The sequence below is a fragment of the Gobius niger genome (assembly GCF_951799975.1).
Source record: "Gobius niger genome assembly, chromosome: 11".
Classification (NCBI taxonomy): Eukaryota; Metazoa; Chordata; class Actinopteri; order Gobiiformes; family Gobiidae; genus Gobius; species Gobius niger.
The window spans coordinates 2807073-2833304 of NC_136862.1; the positions used below are offsets into that span (position 1 = coordinate 2807073).

The window sequence follows — 26232 nt, forward strand, 5'->3', positions numbered from 1 at the left end:
CTTCCGCTTCGGCTCGTGCTGACACAACAGTGCACAGGGGCCTGCAGCAAACGGACCATGGACCTGTAGTGTCCGGGAGTAGGACATGCTGATCACGCTGTCCTACCTGTACCTGTGGGTGCGCTTCCAACGGGGCTACGCGGCGCTGCTGCGGGACACGCTGGCCCGCCTCCAGCGCAGCCCGGCCCGCCTGTCCTTCAGCTTCTCCCGGTGTTCCTCCAGTCCTCTGCCCCCTCTCCTACAGCCGCGTCAGCCCCAGAGCGGGCACAGGCACCTGCCGAGGGGCCGAGAGGAGGTCACAGAGGAGCCCGCAGAGGAGCCCGAAGAGGAGGGGGTGTTCCTGCAGCTCGGGGACAAGGCGGTGTACGTGACCGAGCCGCAGGTGGGACATCCCGGCTCTGTCGCTGGGCTTTAAGACTAATTCAGAGCCGTGTTTACATTTATGCTGCTGCTTCTGCTACTACTACTATAGCTACTGCTACTGCTTCTGCTACATCTAGTGCTGCTACCTTTACTTCTACACCACTACTACTGCAACTACTACTGCTACTACTACTACTACTGCTGCTGCTACTGCTACTGCTACATCTCGTGCTGCTACCTTTACTTCTACCCCACTGCTTCTACTACTATTACTAATACTGCTACTACTATAGCTACTGCTACTGCTTCTGCTACATCTAGTGCTGCTACCTTTACTTCTACACCACTACTACTGCAACTACTACTGCTACTACTACTACTACTGCTGCTGCTACTGCTACTGCTACATCTCGTGCTGCTACCTTTACTTCTACCCCACTGCTTCTACTACTATTACTAATACTGCTACTACTATAGCTACTGCTACTGCTTCTGCTACATCTAGTGCTGCTACCTTTACTTCTACACCACTACTACTGCAACTACTACTCCTACTACACTGCTGCTGCTACTACTACTACTGCTTCTGCTACATCTAGGGCTGCTACCTTTACTTCTACACCACTGCTTCTACTACTATTACTAATACTGCTACTACTACTGTTGTTACTGCTACTACTACTACTACTACTACTACTACTACTACTACTACTACTACTGTTGTTACTGCTACTACTACTACTACTACTACTGTTACATCTAGTGCTGCTACCTTTACTTCTACACCACTGCTTCTACTACTACTGTTACTGCTACTAGTACTACTACTACTGCTACTACTACTACTACTACTACTGTTACTGCTACTAGTACTACTACTACTGCTACTACTACTACTACTACTACTACTGTTACTGCTACTAGTACTACTACTACTACTGCTACTACTACTACTACTACTACTGTTACATCTAGTGCTGCTACCTTTACTTCTACACCACTGCTTCTACTACTATTACTGTTACTACTACTACTGCTGCTACTGCTACTACTGCTACACTGGTACTGCTACTACTACATCTAGTGCTGCTACCTTTACTTCTACACCACTGCTTCTACTACTATTACTAATACTGCTACTACTACTCTTACTACTACTACTCCTACTACTACTGCTACAAGGGCTGCTTCTGCTAGTATTACCACTTATACTTCTGTACTGCTGCTACCTTTGCTTATACATCAACCACCACAGCTACTTCACTACTGCTGTGCTACTACTAGTGCTACATTTACTGCTGCTACTTTTACTTTTACTTCTACAACAACAACTACCACTACTGCTACTGGACTACCTGCCTGTACTACAATACCTCTACTTTTATCTTTTATGTAAAATCAATGACTACAGCAAAAGAATATTGTTATTTAAGCCATAAAGAAGCTGGTGTGAATGTTTTCATAAGCTGTTCGTCTGGCCCGGGTCACACTGTAAATATAAAAGAGAAACAATGGAACCTGACGTCCATGAGCTCGCACATGGTTCACTTTGATGAGCTGTTCTTTTGGGACTCTTCCTTTGGAAACGTTACACAATTATAATGACAATGGGTGAGATCTGCACATTGGATTATTGAACCTGCCGCTGACTTTAACCCTGGGCCAACGTGCTTCGATCCCACAACAGGATCTTAGTTCAAGCATAAAGAATGAACTGGGCACCGGTACTGCTAAACCTCTTACCACCCGCCTGAACCAAATGCATTCTGTCCTCTTTGGCCATTATATAGGTCAGTTGAAAGCTGAGACCCACAAAACTGATCTTTTTCGTCTAGTTGTTGCTGTGTTGTGTCAGCTTTTGTATGTTTTTTTTTTTTTTTTCAGGTCACATTTTTGTTGAATTTCTGTCATTTTTTTGTAGAAGTTTTGTAGAATTTTTTTGTTTAATTTTTGTCACTTTTTGGTTGAGTTTTTGTTGAATTTTTGTTGAATTTTTTTCACTTTTTTGTTGAATTTTTGTGGATTTTTTGTCATTTTTTTGTTGAATTTTTGTTGAATTTTTTGTAGAATTTTTTGTTGAATTTTTGTCACTTTTTGGTTGAGTTTTTGTCACATTTTTGTCACTTTTTGGTTGAGTTTTTGTTGAATTTTTGTTGATTTTTTGTTGAATTTTTAGTTGAATTTTTAGTTGAATTTTTAGTTGAATTTTTTGCTGAATTTTTGTTGAATTTTTGTCATTTTTTGTCATTTTTTGTTGAATTTTTGTTGAATTTTTGTTGAATTTTTATCACTTTTTTGTCATTTTTTTGTTGAATTTTTGTTGAATTTTTTGTTGATTTTTTGTCATTTTTTGTTGAATTTTTGTCACTTTTTGGTTGAGTTTTTGTGACATATTTGTTGATTTTTTGTCTCTTTTTTGTCATTTTTTGTTGAATTTTTGTTGAATTTTTGTCACTTTTTTGTTGAATTATTGTTGAATTTTTGTCATTTTTTTGTTGAATATTTGTCACTTTTTGGTTGAGTTTTTGTCACATTTTTGTCACTTTTTGGTTGAGTTTTTGTCACATTTTTGTTGAATTTTTGTCACTTTTTGGTTGAGTTTTTGTCACATTTTGGTTGAATTTTTGTCACATCTTTGTCACATTTTTGTCTCTTTTTTTGTTGCGTTTACATCCTTGTTTTCTTCTCATTTTTTGTGGCTGTTTTGCTGCTTTTTCCCCAAGAAGCTTTTTGATTAGGGTAAAGCCAAACTGGAGAAAATGGGATCCGTTCAGGTGGGAGTTACGAGGTTAAATACACACTATTCACATGATGTTTGTACAGTTGGTCGACAACAGCAGGAAGTTTTTTTGTAATCATGATTTCCAGCCCTTATTGAGTGAACCGGGATAGAACAGACTCAGATACAGAGACAGAACAGGACAATCGCAGTGAAGGATATAAATATTCAATGAAACACAGTAAATACTTTGTCCCAGAAATGTGTCTGATGTTGCATTATGCATTTGCGAGGCCCATTGTTCCACTTTTGCCGAGTCTAAGACACTGTTCTGTGAGTGGTAATTAGAACGGAGTGAGTGGACGACTGTTCATCTGTTTCTCTTACGACCGTGAGCGTTTATCCCTGTGACACGGGTTGATCCTGACTCTTGGCCTCCTCTGCTCACAGTGCTGATGTTGTTTCCGTGTGTCCCAGGCCTGCGGTGACCTGAGCCTCTGGACGGTGCTGCCCTCGTCCCGCCCGGCTCCTCACAGGGACATCTCCTTCATCATCGAGGCCAGTGGCCCCCGAGGGAGCGGCCGGTCTCCCCTGAAGACGCACAGCAAAGTGAGGACGGCAGGAAAAACCTCCGCAGTTATTATTAGTGTTATTACTTTCATTTGGTCTTCTTGGCTCAACATTTTACTTTACTTCCGTCTTCTTTGGACGTGCGTGATGAGTGAATCATTTATCATACATGTTAGAACTGTAGGGAGGAAAAGCTTTCGGGCAGAGGTAGTGGAGCGTGTTAAATATTTGCTAAAGTGGTGATAAAGACGACCACATGGGGGGGCTATAGTCCACTGAAGTGAGCGTCTTCTCAGGTGAAGATCACAACCTCTCAACTCCCACCTGAACCGAGCACATTTTCTTTTGGCTTTACCCGAATAAAAAATTATTGTAAAAAGCGTCAAATTTGAAACAAGGATGAAACGAAACAAAAAAAGTGACAAAAACATGGCAAAAAGCGATGAAAATGTGATGAAAAAATGACAAAAATATGGTGAAAAAGCGACAAAAACATGATGAAAAAGCGATGAAAAAGTGACGAAAAAGTGACAAAAACATGATAAAAAACTGACGAAAAAGCGATGAAAAAGTGACAAAAACATGACGGAAAAGGTGACCAAAAAAAGCAATGAAAAAGTGACAAAAACATGATAAAAAACTGACGAAAAAGTGACAAAAACATGATAAAAAACTGACAAGAAAACGATGAAAAAGTGACAAAAAACTGACGAAAAAGTGACAAAAACATGATAAAAAACTGACGAAAAAGTGACAAAAACATGATAAAAAACTGACGAAAAAGCGATGAAAAAGTGACAAAAACATGATAAAAAACTGACAAGAAAGTGATGAAAAAGTGACAAAAACATGATAAAAAACTGACAAGAAAGTGATGAAAAAGTGACAAAAACATGACGGAAAAAGTAATGAAAAAGTGACAAAAACATGATAAAAAACTGACAAAAAAGCGATGAAAAAGTGAGAAAAACATGATAAAAAATGACGAAAAAGTGACAAAAACATGATAAAAAAATGACGAAAAAATGACAAACGGGACTAAAACAGAGATGAAAATGCAACAAAAAGCCACTGAAGAACGGCAAAAATGTGACAAAAAAGCGATGAAAAAAAAAACATGTCAAAGTGACATCAAGGCGGCAACAACTCGAAGAAAAAGATCCATTTGGATGAGTTTTGTAGGTCTCAGCTTTCAAATGAGCCGAGACGCTGTAAAGCTTAACAGGAGAAAATGCACTTGGTTAAGGCGGGAGGTAAGAGGTTAAATAAACCTACAGGTAGGACATCGCCATAGCCTGGTTTTACCCTCGTACTTTGGAGTTTACGCAGTTTGGCTTTACCCCAATCCAAAAGCTTCTGATAAAAAGCAATGAAACTGAGACGAAAACATGATGGAAATGTGACAAAAAAGTGAGAAAACATTGACAAAGAAGTGACGAAAAATTGTTGAAAAAGTGGCAAAAATGTCACAAGAAATTGACAAAAAATGTGACAAAAAATGACTAAAAATTGATAAAAATTGATAAAAATTGACAATAAAATGACAAAAAAAGGACAAAAAATTTACAAAAATGAGTTCAATACCCAACAAAAAAATGATGAAAAAAAAAAATCTGATGACGTGAGGAAAAAGATCCTCTCGGTTCAGGCGGGAGTTAAGAGGTTAATAAACCTACAGGAAGGACATCGCCATAGCCTGGTTTTACCCTCGTACTTACTTCGGAGTTTACGGATGGCTAAGGCCAGGCTAACATCGCCATGGTAACACACTGATTCTGGCGGCCATATTGTGACTGGCCTCTCGAACCTAGTGTGAATGTAAAACAACAAACTCAACTCGAATTGTATCATTTGGTTTTCTGCAAAGAATGAAATGAGCCGTCTGACCTAGAAACATCTGCGATCCCGTTGTCAGGTTTAATCGTTGTGTCTGTGTGTGTGTGTGTGTGTGTGTGTGTGTGCGCAGGTGCTGAGGTGGGGCGAGCTGTGCGTCCCCCTGGCCCACCGCAGCCCTCTGGTCCCGGGGCAGCCGTACCGAGCCCTGGCCCAGGCGTCTGTGGACGACTTCAGCCGGCTGGGCGTGGCTTTCATCGAGGACCGGCTGCGGCTGGAGGACGACCTGAGGCCCTCCAGGATCATCCGTGCGTGCCTCACATTCTCTCATTCACACCCCTCATTCGCTGGTTATATATTCATTCAACATCATTCACCAGCAAAACAAAGGACTATTTCATAAAACTAGCTTACTAACTTACCACGAAAACAAGGCTTATTTAAAGAAAGGGAAGAAAGGGCTGGTTTCTCATCTTCGAGGGTTAAATTTGACTATTATCTGTTATACCATTTTCTAATGCACTTGCAGATCGTTAAAGACTGGGTTTGTTGGCAGAATTAGATGGGATTTAAAGGGACTAGATGGAAGTTGTCCGTTTTATACTCACTACTGCCACCTCGGGTCTTACGTGCAACTGCAGCTTCTATATTAACCTCTTAACTCCCGCCTGAACCGTGAGGATCTTTTTCCTCACGTCAGCAGATTTTTTTTCCATCATTTTTTGTTGGGTATTTAACTCATTTTTGTTACTTTTTTGTCTTTTTTTTGTCACATTTTTTTCACTTTTTTGTCATTTTTTGTCACATTTTTGTCACATTTTTGTGACATTTTTGTCATTTTTTCATCATTATTTTCATCAATTTTTTAATCATATTTTTGTCATTTTTTCGTCCATTTTTTGTCACATTTTTTCGTCCATTTTTCATAATTTTTTTGTCATTTTTTGTCAAATTTTTTGTCATTTTTTTGTTATTTTTTTGTCATTTTTTGTCACATTTCCATCATTTTTTTTGTCTCAGTTTTGTTGCTATTTTCTCACCTTTTTTCCAGAAGCTTTTGGACTGGGGTAAAGCCAAACTGGAGAAAATGTGCTCGGTTCAGGTGGGAGTTAGTTAAAGACTGGGTTTGTTTGCAGAATTAGATGGGATTTAAAGGGACTAGATGGAAGTTGTCCGTTTTATACTCACTACTGCCAACTCAGGTCGTACGTGCAACTGCAGCTTCTATATTAACCTCTTAACTCCCGCCTGAACCGAGAGGATCTTTTTCCTCACGTCATCAGATTTTTTTTCCATCATTTTTTTGTTGGATATTCAACTCATTTTTGTAACTTTTTTGTCATTTTTTGTCACATTTTTGTCATTTTTCATCCATTTTTTAATCATATTTTTGTCACATTTTGTAATTTATTCATACATTTTTTTATCACATTTTTGTTTGTTTTTTGTCAATTTTTTGTCAAATTTTTTCGTCAATTTTTTTGTCCATTTTTCATCATTTTTTTTTATTTTTTGTCAAATTTTTGTTATTTTTTGTCATTTTTTCATCAATGTTTTTAAACATTTTTTTGTCATTTTTTGGTCAACTTTTTATCACATTTTTGTAATTTATTCATAAATTTTTTCATCAAATTTTTGTCATTTTTTGTTATTTTTTTTGGTCCATTTTTTGTCATTTTTTTGTCTTTTTTTTTTTAATTTTTTGTCATTTTTTGTCACATTTCCGTCATTGTTTTCATCTCAGTTTTGTTGCTATTTTCACACCTTTTTCCAGAAGCTTTTGGACTGGGGTAAAGACAAACAGGTGGGAGTTAAAGGGGTTAAAATTTCAAATAAAAAAAACTTTTCTGCCCAACGTTTCTTTATTAAAATTGCTGTTTCACTAAATAAAATGATAAATATCAACTGATTCACATCTCAAAAGCATTGAAACCTGTCATATTCAAAACCCTGACCTGGTGTTTTGATTCCTCGTCCCACAGCGGTCGTCCTGGAGGAGTCGGCCATCGCGGCGCTGCTCCAGAAGCGCCTGCAGAAGTCCCCGTCCCGGTCCCCGTGCCGGCCGTCCTCCCTGTGCCACCTCTCCGTGGATGAGCCGCCCCTCGTCTGTCGCAAAGGCAGCCTGTTCCTCCTGCCCGAGCAGCCGCGGCTGGAGGAGCGCAGGGGGTCGGAGCCGGCCCACAGTGACCCCGCCGGCCTGGCCCTGCTGTGCGACCCGGGCAGCCAGCAGCACATGGAGGAGCACGGGCACCACCTCCACCTCTCCAGCTGCCACGAGTGCCTGGAGCTGGAGAACAGCACCATCCTGTCGGTGAAGTACGCGTCCGTGGAGAACATCCCCGACCTCCCGGACGACAGCTCCGCCCACATCGCTGCAGGTACGGCCAACGTCTACGGGAAACACACTCACAAAGGAATTCCAACATTAATGCATGAACAGAACACGTTTGACATCAACAAAGCACACCTTTCTCTGAGCTCTTTCAACGTAAAATACATATTTCGTTGTATGCTTGTACAATGACGTCACAAAAATAAAATCACTTTTGAATCACTTTTTTTGTGTCCATTTGCACCTAAAATATCAGGTTTATTAATGAACATTTCAAACCCTCTCCCAGCGGCTGGAACATTGACGCCTTTTATTTTGTCGGGACAACAGGAAGTGTTTCGTTGCCGTTAGCGGAGCTTTGACATCAATGTCACTGCAGGTTTCTGTTTCGTTTTTACCTTGGACCGGATTATTTGTTGTTCTCTTGTGTAAAAGCCGAGTTTAGACGGAGCGTTTGTTATTTTGAGGCGTGGGACTGACCTGCACACGGAGCAGCTGGACGTGCTTTGAAGACGCGATGGAGACTTTATTAAAACCCTGGAGGGTCACACAACATTTGTTGACCTGTTTCCAAATATAGTCACAGGAGGTTTGAAAAGTGGCTAAATCTGTGTCAAAGTTACGCTCGGATCAGCTCCTCCGCAGCGTCCCCCTCGGCCCGGGTTCCCGTTTGTTACTTCCTGCACGTGAGTTTTCATTTACACGAGTATGAGACAAATTCCTAACATGGGGAATATTTCTACCGCTATAGTTTCTAATAAAAGCCCCGGCCTGTTTTAGAGACCGGCTTTAATTTGCCTCCGCCAGCCACGAACCTGGCCTCTGTCAGAGACCCGGCCCCTGTCAGAGACCCGGCTTCTGTCGGAGACCCGGCCAGTATTAGAGAATTTACGGTATACACTTCCCATGTGCTTTGAGGGAAGAAGCTGCAGGTTTAATGTACATCAATATAACAGCATTAATTATGAAACCAGGAACTAATCTATAAACAGAGTCCACTCTTCTTAAACTTTTGGACACTTTTTATTTGAAAGAAATTAGCCTTATATTTGCATAATGAAGAGAAAAGTAACGTAGTGATCGCTGCCTTTTTCACACAATATTTCCTCTCATCTGATTCTCTGAATCTGCCCAGTACAAAGGTAATAATGAGGTCAGGAAACCAGGCTAAAGTTTAGTCTTTAGAGTCGCCCGGAGCCTGTGTTTCCTCCTCTGCTCAGAGCCACAGGCAGCAGAGGGACTGGGGCCCCACAGTCACTGAAAAATTACAATACATAAATAGAATAAGTAACAAAAGTAAGATTTTCTCCTCATATTCACAGTGTGTCCGTAATCCACAGCAGAAGTTTTAAAATGATTTCTCTAGTTGTTTTCCTGATTCAGCTGCGGCGTCTCTCCTTAAGATTCACTTTAGTTTGTGTAACTGCAGGATCCCTCGGAGACGACGTTTCGGACGACGACTTCGCGACTCCGAGCAGCGACGTTCACTCCAAACCCCCGAACGTCCTGGTCTTCACGGGGGACAGCGAGGAGCGCTTCCACGCGGTCCGGGACGCGTTATCGCAGTGCGTGAACTCGGACAGCTACATGATCTACCGCCTGAGCGCGCAGCAGGCCGAGGCCGAGCCCTGGCTGGACAACTGCCGCCTCCTGGTGGTGGCGGAGGAGGAGGACACGCTGTCGGCGCACCTGCAGACCCGCTTCCTCACCTACCTGGGCGCGGGCGGGCGGGTGCTGGGCCTGGCGTCGCAGCTGTGCCCGGCCGGCGTCTCGCTGAGGGCGCGGGCGGAGAGGGCGGGGACCATGAGCTTCACGCGCGAGGACAGCAGCAGCCTGGAGCTCCCGGTGCGGACCAGCGGGAGGGTGTACGTGCGGGAGGTGCTGGGCGGGGGAGAGGTGGAGCTGTGGGGGGAGATGAAGGGAGCGGCGCCCGGCGGGATGGTCATCATCAGGGTGACGCACGGAGAGGACGGAGGGGAGGCCGTGCTGTGCCAGGTGAGGACTTCATCAGGGTCAGGGCGGGGCTTATGAAGACGCGCTCCCTCTGCTGGTGTTAGTTTTTTGCCACATTTTTTGTCACATTTCTGTCTTTTTTTCGTCATTTTTTTATCAATTTTGTGTAATTTTTTGTCACATTTTTGCCACTTTTTCATCAATTTTTCGTCATTTTTTGTCACATTTTGTCATTTTTTTGTCACATTTTGTCACATTTAGTCATTTTTTTGTCACATTTTGTCACATTTTTGTCATTTTTTTGTCACATTTTGTCACATTTTTGTCATTTTTTCTGTCACATTTTGTCACATTTTTTGTCATTTTTTCGTCATTTTTTTTATCAAATTTGTGTCATTTTTTTGTCACATTTTTGTCATTTTTTTGTCACATTTTTGTCACATTTTTTGTCATTTTTTTGTCACAATTTGTCACTTTTTTGTCACATTTCTGTCATTTTTTCGTCATTTTTTAATCAAATTTTTGTCATTTTTTTGTCACAATTTGTCACATTTTTGTCATTTTTTCGTCATTTTTTTGTCACTTTTTTGTCATTTTTTTTGTCCCATTTTGTCACATTTTTTGTCACATTTTGTCACATTTTTTTGTCACATTTTTGTCATTTTTTGTCACAATTTGTCACATTTTTTTGTCACATTTTTGACATTTTTTGTCACAATTTGTCACATTTTTTTGTCACATTTTTGACATATTTTTTGTCACTTTTTTGTCATTTTTGTCACATTTTGTCACATTTTTGTAATTTTTTTCATTTTTTCGTCCTTTTTTAATCAAATTTTTGTCATTTTTTTGTCACAATTTGTCACATTTTTGTCATTTTTTCGTCAATTTTTTGTCACATTTTTTGTCACATTTTTGTCACATTTTAGTCATTTTTTGTCACAATTTGTCACATTTTTTGTCACATTTTTTGTCACATTTTTTTGTCACATTTTTTGTCACTTTTTTGTCATTTTTGTCATTTTTTCGTCCTTTTTTAATCAAATTTGTGTCATTTTTTTGTCACATTTTTGTCATTTTTGCCACTTTTTCATCAATTTTTCGTCACTTTTTTGTCACATTTTCATCATTGTTTTCGTCTCAGTTTTGAGAAAATGTGCTCGGTTCAGGTGGGAGTTAAGGGGTTAATAGACCGTCATTACTCACTCCTCCCCGTTTACCACAGTGACCACGGATTTACAGACTCCTCCTCCCCAGCTCTGACGGAGCATGTTCCTAAAAAGGGCATAAGGGCGGGATCTTCACTGTAGACTCCGCCCTTGCGTGACGTGTAGCTCGTGCAGCTCCAATGCTAACAGTTCGACACCTATTAGCACGAGATTTCAAATATTTTACGAAAACCAGCCTTGTTTCTTTAATTGTAACTAACCCAGCGTTATCTCAGGAGGAAGATCAGCTGTAGAAAATTGAGGAAAATTGTAATGACTGTAGCTGTAAATGTGATCTTCCTTCTTCCTCTCTGTCTTAAAGGTGCACCTGGAGCAGCCTGCGGAGAAGCTCCCGTCTGAAGCTCTCGATCGTCCTAAAGTCAGCGACGACCTTCGACACGAGGTGCTGACCGAGATCCTGAGCTCTCTGGGGCTGAGCTGTGAGCAGAGCGTGGCCCCGCCCCCCAGCGCCGTGCACCTGCTGAGCACGTCCCCGGTACGAGCGCCTGCAGAGTCACTCACATACAGGGTTTACACAGGTTCACGTCTAACATTTAATGTCAGAGTAAAAAATCTCAATTTATTTCATTCTGAATGCACTGTCACTCAAAAAGGCACGAGTTTAATATAGAAGCTGCAGTTACACATAAGGCCTGAGGTGGCAGTAGTGAGCATTAGGGTTGGGCGATGTTCCCATAATTGGCCGTTGACGATGTTTACAGTGAACCCTCGTGATGGACGATGATATCGTCCATTTCTCATTATAAGCATTTTTTTAAAGACATTTCCATAGTCTATATATAAGCTGCATATTACTATTTATGTTAGGAAAACGTGAGATCTCAGGATAAATGGATCTAAACTAAACATGATCTGAACACGACTGTTGCAAAAGAAATGTGTTAAAACTCGTGCGTAAAGTCTGAGAGAACGACTTAAGAGCGTCAACTCCTCAACACCAAGACTCTTCTCACACTAACACAAATGTAAATCGGAGCTTATTATTTGCATTTGCTCAATTTTAACGTAATGTTTAAGAAACAGTGGGTGAACGGGACAATATGTACACGTTTGCGTCGTAGCTTATGTTTTTGAAGCCGCTCCACGCGCCGCCCGGTCCGTGAGCTCGTAACCTCGTAGCTCCTGCACCGCCTCTTTCTCCCCTCTCTCTCTCCTCTCTCGGTCCTTCGTGAGAATAATCCAAACCCATGCGCGCTCAGCTCGCTCTGATGTGAGAGCCAGCTCGTCATTTTAAAACGGTTTAAGTTTCCGTACGAAGCAAAGCAAAACCACGCGCTGTTAAACTCTGAGCTGCAGAGAGAGAGAAAGAGCTCCGCGCGTCATAAACAGCAGCTGCGTCTTTACTTTAAGAATTACGGCGAACACATCATGTCTTCTGGCAGGTACTGAAACTAGCGTGTATATTAGTTACATCCGTGATTTAATTTACAGTGCAATGCCTGCAAAGTTTGTAGGTTTACAGGCCCTACAGAAGATCAGTGCGTGTTTGACAGGAGGGGGCGTGGCCTCACGATGGTGGCTCTACATCGTGATGTTGCTCATCCATCATCGTCCATCGGCACAATCCTAGTGAGCATAAAATGACTAATTTGCATCTAGCCCCTTTAATGAACAAACATGGTACACATGCATGTAAACACGCCAGATTGTAGCCAAAGGCTGAGTTCCATCCGTATGTTTTCTTAATGGGCCGAGTTGTAGCTACTTTATGAATATTAATGAGCAGGACTCTGAGCAGTTTTCTTCATATGAAAGATCAGGAGACTTTATATCGAAATGAGTAAAAAAAAAATGAGATTTTGTTTTTTGACCACATCGCCCAGACCAAAACTAAGACCTGCAAAACTGATCTAAGCTCCGTCCTTGTTTGTGTTACGTTTTATTCATTTTTATCATGTTTTCACTGCTTTTTTGACACGTTTTGGCCACATTTCGTTTTGTGTGTGACGTAACTGTGATGAGGCCACAAAAATGTGACCAAAATGTGTCAAAAAAACCACAAAAACGTGATGAAAACTCAACCAATGAGGACGAAAACGTGACAATCGTAACGGGGAAGAAGCTTAGATCAGTCTGAAGGTCTTAGCTTTCAAATGAGGCGGTACATCGTGAAGCTCAACTGGAGGAAACGCACTCGGTTAAGGCGTGGGTGAAGAGTCACATGTTCCTCGCTGGTGCCCGACTCCGCAGATCTTCTCACCTGAGCTTCTGCAAACGATAACGACCATGACATTTCTGAAATCTTAGCTTTACTGTTTCATCAAACATTGAAAAACAAAGATGTGACTTTGTTCCAGGCTCCAAAGCTGCCGTCGGCCTCATATGGAAACCACTACAGTGATGTATGTAGATGTATGTGCATACATTAGGTCTGAGTGAGAGGGTCAACTCCAGACACACGTGACGGACACATGATGGACACATGATGGACACATGACACACACATGACACACGCTCTCACAACACGGAGAAGTCTTTATTATTGCAGGAATCTGAGGTTTCTTTTCCAAACTTCCCTCTGATTACCAGGGCTCTGGAAACACTCTCCAAACACAAGGGTTCATTGTTCTCTGTGGTTCACACATCTCCATCTCCAGCCTCCATCACGTCACACTTTTACTGTTGCTTTGTTTCCATCAGTGAAGTGACGGCTCTTTTCAACGGCTCTTTTCAACGGCTCTTTTCAACGGCTCTTTAACCTCTTAACTCCCGCCTGAACTGAGAGGATCTTTTTCCTCACGTCATCAGATTTTTTTCCATCTTTTTTTGTTGGGTATTCAACTAATTTTTGTAACTTTTTTGTCTTTTTTTTGGTAATTTTTTGTCACATTTTTTTGTAAATTTTTCATCACATTTTTGTCTTTTTTTTGTGTCTTTTTTTGTGTCATTTTCTGTCAATTTTTTCCCGCTTTTTTGTCACATTTGTATCACATTTTTGACATTTTTTCGTCAATTTTTTGTCATTTTTTTTTGGATCATTTTTTGTAACATTTTTGTCATTTTTTTAATCATTTTTTTTGTCATTTTTTGTCAATTTTTTATCAAATTTTTGTCACATTTTTGTCATTTTTTTGTCATTTTTTTAATCGTGTCATTTTTTTAATCATTTTTTTGTCATTTTTTGTCAAATTTTTATCAAATTTTTATCAAATTTTTGTCACATTTTTGTCATTTTTTTGTCACATTTTTGGCACATTTTTGTAAATTTCTTGTAAATTTCTTGTGACATTTTTGCCACTTTTTCATCAATTTTTAGTCACTTTTTTATCAATGTTTTCTCACTTTTTTGTCACATTTTTGTCATTTTTTCCTCCATTTCTTGTAGATTTCTTGTGGCATTTTTGTGACATTTTTGCCACTTTTTCATCAATTTTTCGTCACTTTTTTGTCACATTTCCGTCATTGTTTTCGTCTCAGTTTTGTTGTTATTTTCACAGCTTTTTTCCAGAAGCTTTTGGATTGGGGAAAAGCCAAACTGGAGAAAATGTGCTCGGTTCAGGTGGGAGGTGAACAGTTCAAACCGGATCTCAGTTATGAAAAGAGCCGAATCTTTTTTACCCAGAACTCCCTCGAACAAACACAAGAATCAGCCCAACAACAGAGAAGGCTTTTTACTCTAAAGTCAAAGCTAATGCACTAAAAACAGTTACAGCCTCTTTTTCATTAGTTTTGGCGCAAGATTTTACTCACAAACACGTTTTTTAAAGCTTTAGTATCAGTCCCATTGTGATTTTAGATGATTTTATCGATCATGTCTTAGATATTGTGAGTTATCCGGCATTATTAGTGTTGTATTAAAAAGAGCCGGTCTTTTGAACGGCTCTTTGAAATGAACAGATCTCACAGACTCAGTAAAGAGCCGTAAATCCAATCTTTTTATATGCTAATTAGATCGTTAGCACAGTCCTCTCAGCTAAAACATTTCTAAAGTTCACTAAACACATCAAACTTACAGACATTGCTTTCGAAGGTGTGAATAAAGATGAAGAACACAGGATCAAGTTTGGGCCTGGACAGACAGGTTTTTTAGCACCACATTCTACTCGTCTGGCTATTGCTTCTGCTACCCATAATGCATTGCATCTACTGACTGAGCCTTCAAAATGAAGTTCAGCTAAACCAATGCTGACCGTGTATGTAGAAATAATCTTTTTAACCAAATTACTATTTTTAACATGAATTACAAAATATTTATTCCTAAATTATTAAGAAGCATTTTTTAACCATTTTTTTTTTTAACAAAACACTTTTACATAGGGCAGAACAGTCATTTTTCTCCAACATCTTCATGGTGTTGCCGATGGAGCCTTTTCCGGGCCATCCCGAAGACTCAGTGGGGTCATTCTCGTGCTTCCTGAACAATTATCTCGCAATTTGAGGCAAAAGTGCATTCTTGAGTTTAAAATGTTCACCTCGAGGGTAAAGTCTTGGCTGAAAACAAACCAAAGCTGTTCCCATTTTTAAATACGGAGCCTTTTTGTTTTGCCGACTGTTGTGTGATCTGTGTGTGACTGAAAGAGGGTCTGAGCTGCTGTGAGGTGTAGAAAAGCCCAACCAGGGCCAGTGTGAGCGTTAGGACCTGCATCACCGTGAGTTCTGTGTCCGCAGGAAGCCAAGCCCGGGTTTGTGAAGTGGCTGCGGAGCCAGGCGGACGCCCGGGGCCTGCTGCGTCTGCCCAGAGCCGCGCTCAGGCTGGTGTCCTGCTCAGAGGCGGAGTCTGACCCGGCGGAGGGCGAGGTGGCTCTGCTGTGGGACAGCTCGGACGGCCCCAGCTCGGACGGCCCCAGCCCGGAGCGCTTCAGCCTGAAGACTTACCGCAGTCACCTCCGCACCGAGCGGCTGGGACGCACCGTGCTGTACGCCGACGTGGTCACCTCCACCATGGACCTGCTGGACGGGTCAGTCATGATGCAAAGGATGACAGTTGGGGATAATTCAGATTCTAATATACTGACTGTAGATGCCTTAAAGGGATAGTTCAGGATTTTTGACATAGGGCAGGGGTAGGCAACGTCGGGCCCTGGTCTTAGACGAGATAAAACCTTTAGTAGTCGTTATTTGTTCCATTGGCGCTAACATTTGTATCTTGGATTCTATCTTGGATTACTTCAAATTAGACTAGAATTCAACATAGAAGATCTTTAAGCCCTTAACTCCCACCTGAACCGAGCACATTTTCTCCAGCTTTACCCCAATTCAAAAGCTTCTGGAAAAAAGGTGTGAAAATAGCAACAAAACTGAGACGAAAACAATGATGGAAATGTGAAAAAAGTGAGAAAAAATGGACGAAAAAGTGACAAAAAATGTACAAAAAAATGCCAAAAATTGACAAAAAATTGACGAAGAAAAATTAACGAAAAATTGAGAAAAAATGGATGAAAAAGTGATAAGAATTTGACAAAAAAATGCGAATAATTTGACAAAAAAGTGACAAAGAAAATGGACCAAAAAAATCCAAAAATTTGACGAAAAATTGAGAAAAAATGGACGAAAAAGTGATAAGAATTTGACAAAAAAATGCTAAAAAAATCTGATGATGTGAGGAAAAAGATCAATTTAGTTTTGTAGGTCTTAGCTTTCAAATGAGGTGTTACACTGGCAAGAAAATGCTCTCGGTTCAGGCGGGAGTTAAGAGGTTAATTCAAGCAATTTTAAGTAATTTATCTCCTTTTAAGATGGTAATTTTTCCAATGCTTTACTTTGGGCTAATAATCAGCAGCTTCGGCCCTGGGTCTATTTACAATAAAGAAAATCGGCCTCCGCCAAGAAAACTTGCCGACCCCTGACATAGGGCCTCATTTCCTTGTTATCCAGAGTGTTGTTTGAAGAGTTTAGTGATGCTAGGATAGTGCTAGGCTAGTGGATGTCTATGGTAACTAGTAGCCTGCATTAAAAACAGTCTGACCCAAACACAGAGCACCTGAGGCAAATCCCTTATAACCATTTTGTATTTAACCTCTTAACTCCCGCCTGAACCAAGAGGATCTTTTTCCTCACGTCATCAGATTTTTTTCCCATCATTTTTTTTGGGGTATTCGACTCATTTTTGTAACTTTTTTGTCATTTTTTTCACATTTTTGTCATTTTTTCGTCAATTTTTTATCAAATTGTTATCATTTCTTGTCACATTTTTGTCTCATTTTTATCATTTTTTTTTGTCACATTTTGGTCAATTTTTTGTCTTTTTTTAATCAAATTTTTATCATTTTTTGTCATTTTTTTGTCATTTTTTTGTCATTTTTTTGTCACATTTTTGTAATTTTTTTGTCAATTTTTTTGTCAATTTCTTGTGACATTTTTGCTACTTTTCCATCAATTTTTCGTCACTTTTTTATCAATGTTTTCTCCCTTTTTTGTCACATTTCCATCATTGTTTTCGTCTCAGTTTTGTCGCTATTTTCACAGCTTTTTTCCAGAAGCTTTTGGACTGGGGTAAAGCCAAACTGGAGAAAATGTGCTCGGTTCCGGTGGGAGTTAAGGGGTTAAAAGTACTTATATCAGCTTCCTGGTTGTAGCTCTGCGGTGGCGGAGTGATCTGCTCGGTTACCGGATCTACAGTAGTTTGAAATGTCCCTTTAAAGGTACTTAATGGAATATTTAACTTACAGATACCCACCGATCTTTAGATAATAATACTGTATATTGTTTTGCATTTTAAAAAGAAAAATATATTTACATTTTGTTATCAGTGAAAGGAAATATTTAATCTCATCTCGTTCTCGCACACCCTCGCTCCTCAAACTAAATAATAATTAAAAATGTCATCGCTGATCCGCTCGCTGAGCACCTGCTGACCTCTGGCTGACCTCTGGCTGACCTCTGGCTGACCTCTGGCTGACCTCTGGCTGACCTCTGGCTGACCTCTGGCTGACCTCTCTGCTGAGGCCAGTGGTTGATCAGAGGCCGCCTTTGTGTGAGACTGAGCGCAGCAGCTGGAAGCTCTTTGACAAACCCCTCCTGTACTTCACTGCTCCAGCCTGGTTCTCCGAGTTTCCTCCTCTTTTCTTTCTTTACTTTTCTCTACATGGTGCAATAAAAAGCATGATTGAAATGATCATTCGAAAGTGAGTAGGAGTAACTTATGTTTCCAACCCCTTGTTTCCAGTCGTTTTTCTTGTAGAGAAATGACGACAACAGCAGTACAGCATTTACTGAGCTCCACGTGGTGCGTTAAAGTCGTGTAATTCACGGCTCCTCGTGGTTTAATCCTTATATAAATCAGGGCCGGTAAAGAGCAGGTGACTCAGTGCAGCCAATCACACTGCACGATCACACACCACTGTCCGACAGAACTACGGCCCGACCGAGGGGGGTCTTTGGGTCCGATACTGATATGAAGGGTTTGGCCGATAACCGATATATTGGCCAATACTTTCCGATAAGTAAGATCAATTTGATGTAATTTGATTTAATCTCTCAAATAGCCTATTGTTAACCTCTTAACTCCCACCTGAACGGATCCCATTTTCTCCAGTTTGGCTTTACCCTAATCAAAAAGCTTCCTGGGGAAAAAAGCACCAAAACAGCCACAAAAATGAGAAGAAAACCAGGATGTAAACGCAACCAAAAAGTGACAAAAATTCAACAAAAAAATTACAAAAATTCAACTAAAATGTGACAAAAACTCAACCAAAAAGTGACAAAAATCAACAAAAATGTGACAAAAACTCAACCAAAATGTGACAAAAATTCAACCAAAAAGTGACAAAAATTCACCAAAAATGTGACAAAAATTCACCAAAAATGTGACAAAAATTCACCAAAAATGTGACAAAAATTCACCAAAAATGTGACAAAAATTCAACAAAAATGTGACAAAAATTCAACAAAAATGTGACAAAAATTCAACCAAAAATGTGACAAAAATTCAACAAAAATGTGACAAAAATTCAACAAAAATGTGACAAAAATTCAACAAAAATGTGACAAAAATTCAACAAAAATGTGACAAAAATTCAACCAAAAAGTGACAAAAATTCAACAAAAATGTGACAAAAACTCAACCAAAAATGTGACAAAAACTCAACCAAAATGTGACAAAAATTCTACCAAAAAGTGACAAAAATTCAACCAAAATGTGACAAAAATTCAACAAAAAAGTGACAAAAATTCAACAAAAATGTGACAAAAATGTGACAAAAATGTGACAAAAATGTGACAAAAATTCAACAAAAAAGTGACAAAAATTCAACAAAAAAGTGACAAAAATTCAACAAAAATGTGACAAAAAATCAACAAAAAAGTGACAGAAATTCAACAAAAATGTGACAAAAATTCAACCAAAATGTGACAAAAACTCAACCAAAAATCTGACAAAAATTTAAGCAAAAAGTGACAAAAATTCAACAAAAAAGTGACAAAAATTCAACAAAAATGTGACAAAAATTCAACCAAAAATGTGACAAAAATTCAACCAAAATGTGACAAAAACTCAACCAAAATGTGACAAAAACTCAACCAAAAATCTGACAAAAATTTAAGCAAAAAGTGACAAAAAATCAACAAAAATGTGACAAAAATTCAACCAAAATGTGACAAAAACTCAACCAAAAATCTGACAAAAATTTAAGCAAAAAGTGACAAAAAATCAACAAAAAAGTGACAAAAATTCAACAAAAATGTGACAAAAAATCAACAAAAATGTGACAAAAATGTGACAAAAACTCAACCAAAAAGTGACAAAAATGTGACAAAAATTCAACAAAAAAGTGACAAAAATTCAACAAAAAAGTGACAAAAATTCAACAAAAATGTGACAAAAAATCAACAAAAAAGTGACAAAAATTCAACAAAAATGTGACAAAAAGTGACAAAAATTCAACAAAAATGTGACAAAAAGTGACAAAAATTCAACAAAAATGTGACAAAAATTCAACAAAAATGTGACAAAAATTCAACCAAAATGTGACAAAAACTCAACCAAAAATGTGACAAAAAAATTACAAAAATTCAACAAAAAAGAGACAAAAACTTAACCAAAAAGTGACAAAAATTCAACAAAAAAATTACAAAAATTCAACAAAAATGTGACAAAAATTCAACAAAAACAACAACAACGCGAGGAAAAAGATCAGTTTTGTGGGTCTTTGCTTTCAACTGAGGTGCTACACAGACCGATATAATGGCCAAAGAGGACAGAATGCATTTGGTTCAGGCGGGTGGTAAGAGGTTAAACATTTATTATTATAGTAAAGGTTTCAATCATAGTGATATACAGAAAAGCCGACGCCGATCTGCAAGGCTGGATTCATGCAGGAGCTTACAGGGGCCCAGCAGGGACTATGAAAGTCTGGGTGGTAATTACACTCCAAGCCCTGTATAAATATTCCTTTATTTGAGCGAGTTGATGCTAAGCTGATTTGCCAATTGCGAATTATCAAAGTCATAATCAGATGCAGTCGTCTGTTCTGGGGTCCTGAACTGTAAATACAGAAAGTCGGTGAAGCCTGGAGGCAGAAACTCTGTCTGAGGCGATCCTTACAGACCCGAAAACCCGCCGGCCCCCGCTGACCTCGAACGCCCCGCCTGCAATTAGACCAAGCGTTGGCAGATGTGGCGAGCGTCTCCGTTACACGCACACATGGCGAGGCGTCGGGGGGGGCGGGTCCGAGGTCACTGTGTGCGGGATGTCTCGGCGCTGACACGAGGCTGACGTTTCCCCGGAGGTTCACAATCAGAACGAAGCCGCTGCGTGGAAATAAAAACAGAACGATGATCGAAGTCGCAGCTTTAAGGATGTGATTAGCATATCGCCAAGACGGCAAGGCGGCCATTATCCGGGCCGCGCAGCGATGTTTCTGACCTGTAGGTTCTGTTTTCACAATCTGTGCCACGTACTTTTACTCTTCTGCGCTCGTGTGAAAGTGGATACGTTTATACTGTTGTTTAACCTCTTACCACCCGCTTGAACTGAATGCATTCTGTCCTCTTTGGCCATTATATCGGTCTGTGTAACACCTCGTTTGAAAGCTAAGACCCACAAAACTGATCTTTTTCCTCGCGTTGTTGCTGTGTTGTGTCACCTTTTGTATGTTTATTTATTTATTTTTACATTTTTTGTTCATTTTTTTGTCACTTTTTTGTTGAATTTTTGTCACTTTTTTGTGTAATTTTTGTCACATTTTTGTTGAATTTTTGTCACATTTTTGTAGAATTTTTGTCACATTTATGTTGAATTTTTGTCACTTTTTGGTTGAATTTTTGTCACTTTTTTGTTGAATTTTTGTCACTTTTTTGTTGAATTTTTGTCCCATTTTTGTGTAATTTTTGTCACTTTTTTGTGTAATTTTTGTCACATTTTTGTTGAATTTTTGTCACATTTTTGTTGAATTTTTGTCACATTTTTGTTGAATTTTTGTCACATTTTTGTTGAATTTTTTCACATTTTGTTGAATTTTTGTCACATTTTTGTTGAATTTTTGTCACTTTTTTGTTGAATTTTTGTCACATTTTTGTTGAATTTTTGTCACATTTTTGTTGAATTTTTGCCACATTTTTGTTGAATTTTTGTCACATTTTTGTTGAATTTTTGTCACTTTTTGGTTGAATTTTTGTCACATTTTTGTTGAATTTTTGTCACTTTTTGGTTGAATTTTTGTCACATTTTTGTTGAATTTTTGTCACATTTTGGTTGATTTTTTGTCACTTTTTGGTTGAGTTTTTGTCACATTTTTCTTGAATTTTTGTCACATTTTTCTTGAATTTTTGTCACTTTTTAGTATTTTTTTGTCACATTTTGGTTGAGTTTTTGTCCCTTTTTGGTTTAGTTTTTGTCAAATTTTTGGGGATTTTTAATCAATTTTTTGTCACATTTTTGTCATTTTTTCATCACTTTTTTTGTCAAAGTTTTCTCACTTTTTGCAGATTTGGGGGGGTATTCAACTCATTTTGTAACTTTTAAATACATTTTTTTAAATCTTTTTTTAATCATTTTTTGTCATTTTTTTGTCTTTTCTTTTGTCATTTTTTTGTCACATTTTTTAATAAATTCTTTGTCATTTTTGGCCATTATATAGGTCTGTGTAACACCTCATTTGAAAGCTAAGACCCACAAAACTGATCTTTTTCCTCACGTTGTTGCTGTGTTGTGTCACCTTTTGTATGTTGTTTTTTTTTGTCCCATTTTCGTTGAATTTTTGTCACATTTTTGTTGAATTTTTGTCACATTTTTGGTTTAGTTTTTGTCACATTTTTTTGAATTTTTAATCAATTTTTTGTCACATTTTTGTCAAAGTTTTTTCACTTTTTGCAGATTTTTTTGGGGGGGTATTCAACTCATTTTGTAACTTTTAAATACATTTTTTGTCACATTTTTGTCTTTTTTAAATCATTTTTTGACATTTTTTTGTCTTTTCTTTTGTCATTTTTTGTCACATTTTCGTCATTTTTTCATCACTTTTTTTGTCGAAGTTTTCTCACTTTTTTGTCACATCTTCTTCATTGTTTTCATCTCAGTTCTGTCGCTATTTTCACACCTTTTTTCCAGAAGCTTTTGCATTGGGGTAAAGCCAAACTGGAGAAAATGTGCTTGGTTCAAGTGGGAGTTAAGGGGTTAATAAGAAACTAAACACCAAATACTTGAAAATACGGCCTTTTCAGTTCCTAATTTTTTGGATGAATCTTAAAATTGTGTGTTTTATGTGCAGGAGTTACACATAGAGGATTAGCTGCTGTCATTCTTATAAACCCTTGATGTTCTTTTGTTTTTTATAACGCTTTAAAATGTGATTATTACTTTGGGCGCGAGGGGCGGGGCCTGGAGTGTTGAGCTCGACTGTAAACCTGTTGTTCTGTGGTTTTCAGGTTGAACATCCGGGCGCCCGCGGACGTGGGTCTGGTGGCGGTGGCGGCGCGTCAGAGCCAGGGCAAAGGTTAGTGTGTGCTTAGCTTTAATCTTAGCCTTTTGATAAAAATATGGTTTAGCTTTAGTCGAGTTCAGTCACTATTGTAGTGGATGAAACTCTCTGTGTGTGACTCTGACTCTGTGTGTCTCTGTGTGTCTGTCCAGGCCGCAGTAGGAACGGCTGGCTCAGTCCCCTGGGCTGTGCCATGTTCACGGTCGCCCTGCAGGTGGAGCTGTCTTCGCGCCTGGGCCAGAGGATCCCCTTCCTGCAGCACCTCATGGCTCTGGCGGCGGTGGAGGCGGTGCGGACGCTGCCGGGCTACCAGGTAATGACCACGAGCCCGAGAGGCGCTGCAGCGTCTCGTCTTATCGCTCTGAAAGAAGGTAAAGTCCACAGTGTTTTCTGTGCAGGACGTCGACCTGAGGGTGAAGTGGCCCAACGACATCTACAGCGGCAGCGGGCTGAAGCTCGGAGGAGTCCTGGTCACCTCCACCGTGCTGGGCTCCACCTTCCACCTGCTCATAGGTAGGTTAAGGTCAGCTCACACTACACGACTTTTATGCCCGATTTCGCTCTAATTCTCAGTCGTGCCGAGTCTTCTCGAGTCGCGTCTAGTCGAAGGCGGTCACACAGAGTCGGGTCGTGTAGTGTGGGGGGGTCGTGTAGTGTGGGGGGGTCGTGTAGTGTGGGGGGGGGGGGTCACGACTGGACTGACGTTCGAATCATGTCATGTGGGCGGGAGAAAGACGCGACTAGACTCCATGTTTGATTTTTAAGCCCGATTTTGGACGCACGGGAGAAACGTGGGTGATTTTACCCCAAATGTGAATGACAGAGTGATATAAAGACAGAAAAACACCGCCGCGCCTCCTTTTTTTCACTTCTCTGTTAAACCAGCGGCACAAACAACTCATTTCATGGCCACAACCCCACACACGAAACAGCACAACTTTATATCACCAAAAGTTCACGACAACCACCTTTTCCAGCTACATTTCAACCACGAACAGAGTTTAGCGGCACTTACTGAGTTCGGAGACGAACTGTTCAGCTTCACCTCGCTGCTAACGGCGGCTAACCTCCCCGCTGTCTCCTCCGTCTCCTCCGTCTCCTTCATCTCGAGGCTGAGGACCGTCTCCTTTTCTTATTAAATCCACTGAAATACGTCCCGCTTCTTCCTGTCGCCAACTTTTATCTCCATGTGACAGAACTATAGCCCAGTTGAAGCTTCGTAGTAGCAGTAAGCTAGCGCTGCGGTGTTGTGACATTGTTGACACCGTTGACCAATCGGGACACACACGTTATCCCACGCTCACAAACACAGGCCTGTCTTTGTGGATTTGGGGTCAGTTTTGGAAGCCGTAGAGACGACAGACGCGGATCAGCTGTTTGTCAGAATCGTGTGTCGCTCTTACGATTCTCAGTCGTTAAGTGTGAACCCCCAGACGTTCGAAAATCGCACTGAATCCAGTCGTGTAGTGTGGACGCCCCATTCTATATAACATCGTTTAAGGCGAGACACTTTAGGTGAAAGTATTGATTTTTCCCGCAGTGGTCGAAGTGGAGATTTGTATCTATTTTACTCCCTTTACATCTTAGTTTTCATGTCAGATATAAAAATGATGATGTTTATTTTATGATGTTTTGTCTGCGAGGTGGGGGCGACCCGGAAGTAGAAAGGCCGTCTTTCCCGCGGGTTTTCATTCATAAATATTGACAGATTTGACATCCACGTGTCCTGCTAAGGGGCCCCGTGATGACGCTTTCACCCAAATATGGTGTTTTTCCTCCTACGAGACGCTGGAGCGGAAAAGTGGAAGAACGGGCCGAGCATTCGCACTCGCCACAAAACTTCAGGGCTGGTTTTCTCTGAATGAGAGAAGCCGCACTCGGGCAGAGCCTGAGCCCTTATAGAAGCTCCCACAGACTCCAAACTTTACAGGCTGAGACACAACAACATTTTGAAGGTTTTTTCAGAGGGATTTTTGAATATCTAATTCCTAGCCTGATTTATTCAACTTTGAAACCAAAAAAACAGGCGGAATTTGAGTTTTTACAGATTTTTTCACTGATGATTAGTTTATTGAAAAACTAAACAAAATATCCAAAATCCCCTCTGAAAAAATCTTAGTTACTAATATGTCAATTTAATCTGGCTCAATTCATTATTTTGATTTCGTTGCCCAAAATATAGGCAATTTTGGCCATTTTAAAGCTCAAAATGCCATATTTTTATGTGAAAACATAAAATGACAGAAAAAATGCAGTACATTTTTTTCTCATATTTATATCTGTGATGTTCAGCAAAAGTTTCAAATTGACATCTCTACATTATTTTTTTTTCCCTATTCACCTGCAGTGTCTCGCCTTAAGACTAGAAAGGTCGTGTAGTGTGTGCTGACCTTTAGGCACATGTATGTCCATCATAGAAGCTCAAATATTTAATGAGCTGGTGATGGTGAACCACTTGTCTTCTCTAAAGATCTGGCTCAAAACGCATTATGAAAGAACAACATTGTAGAAATAATTAGCTTAGCAATCATATACATTTCTCCGTTCTCCTTTGTCCTCTCAGGCTGTGGCTTCAACGTGAGCAACAGCGCCCCCACCGTCTGCATCAACGACCTGATCCAGCGCCACAACCAGGAGCGAGGCGCCGCCCTGCCGCCGCTCCGCTGCGACCTGCTCATCGCCCGCTCCCTCAACCTCCTGGAGAAGTTCATCTCGGACTTCCAGAGGGACGGACCGGACGCCGTGCTGCCCACGTACTACAGCCGGTGGCTCCACGGGTGAGTGCCACGCCCACGAAGGAAGCTCTACGTGGGCTGGGACCTTCTCTGATTAATGGTCCCCTTCATTAACTGTTCTGTGGTTCGCAGTGGGACCCGGGTGCGACTGTGGAACGAGGAGGGACCCGAGGCCGACGTGGTGGGGCTGGACCAGAACGGCTTCCTGCAGGTGCATTGTCCCCAGAGCGGCCTGCTGTCTGTGGAGCCCGACGGGAACTCCTTCGACATGCTGAAGAACCTGCTGGTCATGAAGCAGCACTGACCCGAGCCACAGAGGACTGTCCCCCAAACGAGAACTCCTTCAACGGGCTGAAGAACCTGCTGGTCATGAAGCAGCACTGACCCGAGCCACAGAGGACTGTCCCCCAACGAGAACTCCTTCGACACATCCAGGGGCGGACTGGGACTGAAAAACGGCCCTGGACTCTGACCAGCCTGACCCAAATTAGCGGAAATGCGACACTTCCACAAAGACATATTTTAACCCCTTAACTCCCACCTGAACTGAGCGCATTTTCTCCAGTTTGGCTTTACCCCAGTCCAAAAGCTTCTGGAAAAAAGGTGTGAAATTAGCGACGAAACTGAGAAGAAAATAATGATG

At 40.5% G+C, this 26232-nt stretch overlaps 1 protein-coding gene across 1 annotated transcript; it reads left to right on the forward strand.

The window, feature by feature from the left end:
* Positions 1 to 12: 12 nt before the first annotated feature.
* hlcs (holocarboxylase synthetase (biotin-(proprionyl-CoA-carboxylase (ATP-hydrolysing)) ligase)) lies at positions 13 to 26025 on the forward strand. The gene is made up of 12 exons (XM_079565595.1): positions 13 to 382; positions 3560 to 3691; positions 5619 to 5793; positions 7468 to 7863; positions 9247 to 9812; positions 11301 to 11474; positions 15608 to 15897; positions 22802 to 22869; positions 23007 to 23167; positions 23253 to 23367; positions 25418 to 25631; positions 25722 to 26025. Exons 1-12 carry the CDS (start codon positions 86 to 88, stop codon positions 25891 to 25893), a joined length of 2760 nt encoding a protein of 919 aa, XP_079421721.1. The 5' UTR covers positions 13 to 85; the 3' UTR covers positions 25894 to 26025.
* Positions 26026 to 26232: the final 207 nt, after the last annotated feature.

What these genes read in the sequence shown, in the direction of transcription:
- hlcs (XM_079565595.1), top strand. Translation starts at nt 86, where the DNA reads ATGCTGATCACGCTGTCCTACCTGTACCTGTGGGTGCGCTTCCAACGG. An exon ending in TGTACGTGACCGAGCCGCAG is followed by an intron (nt 383 to 3,559) that starts GTGGGACATCCC and finishes CGTGTGTCCCAG; the next exon opens with GCCTGCGGTGACCTGAGCCT. An exon ending in CTCCGCCCACATCGCTGCAG is followed by an intron (nt 7,864 to 9,246) that starts GTACGGCCAACG and finishes GTGTAACTGCAG; the next exon opens with GATCCCTCGGAGACGACGTT.